General features: G+C 48.3%; 1 protein-coding gene and 1 non-coding gene across 2 annotated transcripts; both read left to right on the forward strand.

Annotated features, from left to right (window-relative positions):
- Positions 1-1,490: 1,490 nt before the first annotated feature.
- LOC109754634 (uncharacterized) lies at positions 1,491-5,699 on the forward strand. The gene is made up of 8 exons (XM_020313552.4): positions 1,491-1,760; positions 2,433-2,522; positions 2,633-2,950; positions 3,102-3,331; positions 3,874-4,627; positions 4,704-4,846; positions 4,935-5,056; positions 5,247-5,699. Exons 1-7 carry the CDS (start codon positions 1,491-1,493, stop codon positions 5,053-5,055), a joined length of 1,926 nt encoding a protein of 641 aa, XP_020169141.3. The 3' UTR covers position 5,056; positions 5,247-5,699.
- On the forward strand, positions 3,612-3,684 carry TRNAF-GAA (transfer RNA phenylalanine (anticodon GAA)). Its single transcript has one exon. It is a non-coding gene; the product is annotated as a tRNA-Phe (tRNA).
- Positions 5,700-6,648: the final 949 nt, after the last annotated feature.

Here is a 6,648-nt window from a genome sequence, read left to right on the forward strand (position 1 = left end):
AAAGTTGTTTGTAGTTGTGGGGTCCACCAGGACAGCTGTTCGCTCGTGATTGGCCCAGCAGCAGGAGAGCCCGACCCGGTTTCTTCGGTGGTTGCGTCCATGGTGTGTGTCCTTGAGACTTGAGTAGGTGAGTAGAAGCAGAGCAGGCAAGCGCCAAGCGGCCAGTCGACGACGGCGTGTGGTCCAGACCATCCATCACACTTCACACCGACGCGCGCGTCCCTCCCGACTAGCCTCGCCGACAAGGACCTTTATCGCGGTCGCGGTGATCGAGGACACGGCGCAGAACTACTTCACGGTCAGGTCAGGGACTACATGTCCATCGACGGTCAATGAACCAGCTCTACGAGTATGGCGGCTTCGTGCTCACGCTCAGGCTCAGTGGCAGCGGCTTGCATCAAGACACCCGACAGCGTGCGCAATGAGTGGGACAAGTCAGAGTACACCGCCGCGGCCGGTGCAAGAGGAAGCTGGAGGTTTGCGCCAAGGTGACCGTACGTCGCAGCAGAGCAGCGTGCTCAAGAACCCTGCACAAGGTGGAGACGCCGCTGATGGACGTGCCCGCCGCATTGCAGTTCCCCTGGGTGTCCGGGCGCGGCATCAAGGACAACTACGGCCGGACGGTGCATATCTTCTCCCTGGTCAGCGGCGAGCGTGCCACCTGGACCCGGCCGCGACCAGGAGGCGCATCCTGGTCGCGACGGGCAGAGGCTGAGGTGCAAGGGAGCCCGCCACGGACGGCGTGACCGGGCCGCAGTCCAAGAGCGCGAACTGGAGCTTGTGCTGCACGGCGCACCAGATGGGCTGCTGCAGCGCCACGACCTGACACGCGCGGGAGCGGCTACCCGACTCGACGGTGGCTGGATGCGGGTTGCAAATGCGGGACAGAAGGACCGGTGTGCGCAATGGCGACGCGATGCCGTGATTGCTTTGCTGGCATGGCCGAGGTTGTAAGTAGGAGTAGTATATTTGATACGCCCGGACGCCTCCACCGCGACTGTAGGCGATGCCGTGTTGCAGGTTGTACGTACGTACGTCCTGGAGCTGCCGACGCGGAGCTCTAGCACGACAGGTTCCCTCCGTCCCGAAAAACATGTCGCGAGGGCAGTTTTGCAAAAAAGCCCTTCAGTTTCTCCCGACCGAACCCGCGCTCCTCGTCTTGCTCCTCCGACAGAATCCCCAGCTCCGCTGCTCCCCGCCGCCGTAGCTTCGCTCCTCCACGCCGCCGCAGCTGCCCTGTCCCCGCCGCCGCAGCTCCCCCGCTCCCCGCTCCCCTGCTGCAGCTGCCTCCTGCTCCACCGCCGCATCTGCCACTCGCCTGCCTCCCCAAGCTCCCCCCTTCGTCATAAAAATGTTCGATTTCCCCAGCTACCGCCGCGCTCTGCTCCGGCTGTGTTAGAACCGGCGTCAGCGAGCCCGGAGGCGCTGGATCCGGACCACCACCAACAACCTCATGTCTTGGGGTCGAGCGTGGTGGCGGTGGAGCAAGGATGGAGTCCGGCAAGGGCGATGCAGACCGGCCACGGGGCTCGCTGGAGAAGGAGTTGAGGGATGGCAGCGGCAGCAAGGCCATGGAGGCAGGGTCGACGGAGTGGCGGACGGCAGAGCAGGGCCTTGGCGGCTTGGCTGTAGGCGGGCGCTCGATGCGTCGTTCCCGCGCAATAGAAGCAGGGAAGGCCGGCGGGGTCTTGGATGGCGACGCGGGACCTGACGGCGGCTTGGCGCGGGCGCCGGGGCCGCCGGAGTTGGCCCCTCCGGTGGTAGCGCGGGGAGGCACGGCGCGGAAGGGAGGAGGGCGGCGCTCGAGGTCGCCGACATCCGGCAAGGCCGCAGCGAGGGAGCCGAACGGAGGCGGGCGACGGGAGGCTGCAGGGGCGACGCGCTCGGGGAGAGGGAGAGTGGGGATCGGGAACGAGGGGGATGGAGCTCGCGGGCGCCATTGACACCCAGTGCATTGGGATGGATGCAGGAGAGGTGCGTGCGTGCTTGCTTGCTGACCACCATGGTTCTGTCTCTGTTCCCTTGTGCTCTGTCTCTTTTCTTTGTCCTGTAAGTGCTGGTGTTGCTTCTTCAGATAAGTGGCATGGAAGAAGCCCTGGAATGATGATTCTCGCCATGGTTCTTCAGATAAGTGCTGGCGTTGCTTCTTCAGATAAGAGGTGCTCAATGATCTCACCATGGTTCTCGGCTCCATAGCACAGGTATCAATTGCCATCTTCATCCGTGGAATGATGATTTATCTATCATGTGCTCTTGGTCTGTTGCAGTTTATATATCTTGGTTCATTTCAACTGATGATTTTATCCTGTTCTGTTTTATCCTGTGCTTCTGAAACCTGAGGTTCGTCATATATCTTGGTTCATTGTTGTTATTTCAAATTGTTGAATGTGTGTGTAAAACCTGCTAATCTTTGTTGTATATTTGTTTCCTAGTATCTCAAAGAAAAAGCAGACAAGGCAAAGGAAGCTGCGAAGGCTTTGGCTAGGGAAAAAGTGGCGCACTTGGTGCAGTCATCATGTGAAGTAATCTAAATTTAAGATTGTGTCTTTGTTGCGTGCTTTTGAAAATTCAATTGTGTCTTTGTTGTGTGCTTTTGAAAATTCCTGATGTTATTGCACTCGCCTATGATCAGGACATACCCGTGTTTCCTTATGGATACAATGCAGAAAAGAGACCTCCTGATTGGGTGACTGCTCCAGCTGGATTGAATCGAGAAAAGTTTATTGAAGATTATCTTTCAAAGGACTATCTGCCAGCAAATGCAACTCAACAGCAGTTTGAGAATCTTTACGGTCAACTTCATCAGTATCATCTATCTATTTCTCCTCACTCATTGGAGAGCAACAAGAAGTGCAATATTAGGCCAGAGATTGTGGTTGGTGGGAAGCTTATCCCTGAGGAGAAGCATGATGGAACTCCAGTAACTTCCTATCTTGATAAAAATATGAAAGTGAGTTTCTTGTATCATGTTCTAGTTTCTGTTCTGTGTGTTTGTAGTTTGGTTGGTTATGTCATTTATGTTTGGTGACAACCTGATGTTACTTCTGATGGTTCCACATGCTGTGCATCTATCCTTATGACTATTATTCTTTACTTTGCAGAATACATATCATGTAATACGTGTGTGGGATGCTAGGAAGAAAGGACGTTTCTTGGAGTTTCTCCGACAGAACTGTTCTGGTTACGTTTTGGCTTGGAGAGTGTATGCGCTTCTAGTTTTGTTCAAATCTGCAAAATGGTGCTACTTCTCGGATGAACCAGCTATTGTGGTAGATTTGGGACATATTTGGACATTTGTGATGTCTAGACAACATTCAACATATTCAGTTGTGTACGTCCAGAATTTTTTTTGTTTGAATCCTTTGGATATACTTTATTTCATGTGCCATATTCTTAATGAATTGATAGTTAGATACTATTGCTAAAGGAAAGTAAAGATAGTGGTTTGTGTTGCAAAAAGCTAGTTCAAGGTCATATTTAAGTAAACCATGCACAATGCATAGGACTACCCCCCCATTTTCAAATTTTAAATTTGAAATACTTTAATTAATTTTTAGTCCTTTTAATTGACATAGATACAAATACTCTACTAGGATGATGCACAAGAAAAGGTCAGGATAGCTCAGTTGGTAGAGCAGAGGACTGAAAATCCTCGTGTCACCAGTTCAAATCTGGTTCCTGGCAGAGAAAAAAAAGATCCACCGAATAGGTATTGATCCAAATGCACAAATCTTTTACTGAAATCAGGGAGAACCAACACAGGGGCCTCAATTAAAGCTTGCTTGAGAACATCAAAGGATTGCTTTGGCTTGTCCACACAAATGGTACTCCTTTCTTTAACAAGTTCGTGAGAGGTTTTGGGTTTGGCTGCAGGGAACATACAAAATTTGGAAGTGATTCAATGGAGGCGGGGGTTGATGTTCTCGATGCTGTTTATCAGAATGCTATTACCATGGATGAGGATACCATGGAACCGGATGAAGAATCTGTGGCAGCCGTCCACTTCTTTCTTTTACTCTTGGGTGAAGCGCCGCGGTCTGAAGTTTTCAAGACAATCATCTTTAGCACCATCACAACAAAGAAAGTTAAGCAATGTCAATCAACCGGTCTTGTCTATGACTCGCTTGCTAAAAATTGGAATAAGTTGTGCAAATGTGTGTGCCATCTACGGCTGATGGTAATAGAGGCTCTCATGGAAGCAAACTTTAGGGTTGAGAGACCAAATGTCATCAAACCGGCTGAACCTCATCACACTTTGGTTGATTTGTTTAAAGAAATGACAATACACAAACGAAAGGCCCAGTACAAGTGTAGCTCAATTGCAATGGATGACAAACTCCGGCAAGTATATGGATTATTGAAGGAAAGAGGTGCTGATGGCAAGTATGTTTACAGCGAAAGTGCCTACAAAAACATCATGAAGTGCTTGTCTTTGATACGGTACTCATCTGTGGTGATTGGGCTTATGGTCAGAGAGAAGCCATATACTTATCCCATGTTCCTTATTGACACTAATGACACGTCTGTGAAGTATGTTGCTGATGAACTCTTGTTTTGGGATAAGTATAAATCTTTCGAAAAAGATCACAAGGCAGCTTTTGAGTCAAAAGATCGTGTTGAACGTGAGGTAATGTTGAACACATTGTACTTTACTGTTGATGTCTTTTCAATCTATGAACTTGTGTCTTTTTGAAAACTTGCAGTGCCAATATTCACTTGTTATGAGATTTCTTCCTGATACAACTCCGTTTCTACGGCGGTGGGGTTATTCAGTCCTTGTTCCAGCATCGTTAAGCATTGAAGAAATTAACTTGTGGTGTGACACGTTTAAATCGAAGACTCCCAGGTAAATTTTATAATATGTTGTGAAAATGTTTGTTTGTGCGTTGAATGACTGTTACTCTAGTTGATGTTGAATTGTTTGGTATTAGCAGCATGGGTGAAGTACCAGCCGGAAAGTTTGTTATTCGTGAGTGGAGGAAGGTGAATTTAGAACTGGAAACCAAGTTAAAGGCTCTGATTGTCTTCATTGGAGAAAATTATCTGGGTGACTGAGGTAATTGTTGTCATTTCCTATCAGTTTGGTTGTATGTTGAGCAACTTGGTTACATTTTAGAATTTTTCCTTGAGTGAATATTTTTTTTGCTTTGGTGTGCTTAGAAGTATGGAGATATGTATTCTAGGGATCTGTTATTTGTTACCTCATCAAATTTGTGTTTTCTCAGGTCAAATTTGTGTTTTTTCAGGTTAGCGCAAGCTAGAGACTCCTGCGATGCGAGCTCTTGATGGACAGTGTTGTGTGTGTCGGTTGGCTTATTTTGCTCTTGTTTTGGTACCAGTCCTGTTTTGGAACCACAGACAAGAATGAAGAATTGGCCTGCCTGCTGCTAGCGGGGGCTGTCGTGTGGTTGTTTTTTGCTGTCTGCTTGCTTGCTTGCATTTGTAAGCAGAAGAATGGACTCATGTTGTCCTGCTGCTGCCACCTGTGGCATTTTTTGCTCTCTGTTGTCTAACTCGAGTAAGGAGCATGCATGCTGTTGTCTCTGGTTACAATGCTCCTTCTCTTTTTTAGTGGGATTTGCGCTGGTGCATTTTCTGTAGTTTAGTTTAGATAGCAGAAGAGTAGAGTTGATGCTGAAATCGACAGTGATCCTGAAAGATTATTCTTTTGGTGATTTGTTTTACGGTCGTGGGGCTAACGCTTGCTTGTAATTCGGGTTCGTATGTTTGGTCGGTGGGATTGCATTCCTTTTTCTTAAGAGTATGGATCGAAAGTGCTTGTTTCGACTTGGTCCTCTTGGATCAGCTGTGGCATAAGAGTAGGCCGTACTCGGAGCCAGCAAGGATGCCGACGCCCGACGCTGTGGCAGCACTTGCCATTGCCTGCCCAAGATGCAAGTAGATCTCTCAGCCCCCAGGGCGCCAAGTTGGGTACATTAGCTAACCAAAATCTCATCAAATAATGGCTTGTTAAAGTCAAACTATGCTTCTTGAGTAGATCACTTTGTAAAGTAATAGTCATGAAACCACCCACCAGGGAGTGAGGCCATTTGGAGGCCGCGCGACCTGCAGGCCTTTATCTAGGCCATGTGTTGAGACGATGTGATGTGTGCACCCTGTATTTGCAATGCATGTACGCTAGCTATTAACTGGTAATACACAGGTGCTAGATTTGTACATGGGCCTCCGTTTGGGTGGAGATCTCAAGACGTGATGTGCCTCCTGGCCAGATTTGAATTTTCCACATACGGCGACAGGGCCTGGCTGATGTGTCATTAAATTAAATTTTCCACATTTGCTTGGAGGCGATGCACAGGTTTACCTTTTCCCAGTCGTCCACTTCCTCTGGCACACTACACTGGAGCGATGGAATAGAATTCTTCAGGAGTGTCAAAATTTATACTTGTTCTAATATTGGGATTGGGTAGGGTGTGTGGGGAATCTCAGCTAGTGTGATGCTATGATCCCCCAAAACGGTTTTTGCTACCAATCTTCGTACAACTTAACACGGTGCTAGTTAGAAAATAAAAATAAAATCAGTGATGAGCAAGGTGCGTGTAAATTATTTTAAAATAAAATATGACCACACCAGGTAGAGTGCATCTTATTTTAGCTGGTTAAAAAAAATGATGTAAAACATAAAAATAG

The sequence above is a fragment of the Aegilops tauschii genome, chromosome 2 (assembly GCF_002575655.3).
Source record: "Aegilops tauschii subsp. strangulata cultivar AL8/78 chromosome 2, Aet v6.0, whole genome shotgun sequence".
Classification (NCBI taxonomy): Eukaryota; Viridiplantae; Streptophyta; class Magnoliopsida; order Poales; family Poaceae; genus Aegilops; species Aegilops tauschii.

Coding starts and splice junctions, on each gene's coding strand:
- LOC109754634 (XM_020313552.4), top strand. CDS start 1,491: ATGGAGTCCGGCAAGGGCGATGCAGACCGGCCACGGGGCTCGCTGGAG. Junction 2,951..3,101: donor ATCTTGATAAAAATATGAAA/GTGAGTTTCTTG, acceptor TTTACTTTGCAG/AATACATATCATGTAATACG. Junction 4,847..4,934: donor TTTAAATCGAAGACTCCCAG/GTAAATTTTATA, acceptor TGGTATTAGCAG/CATGGGTGAAGTACCAGCCG.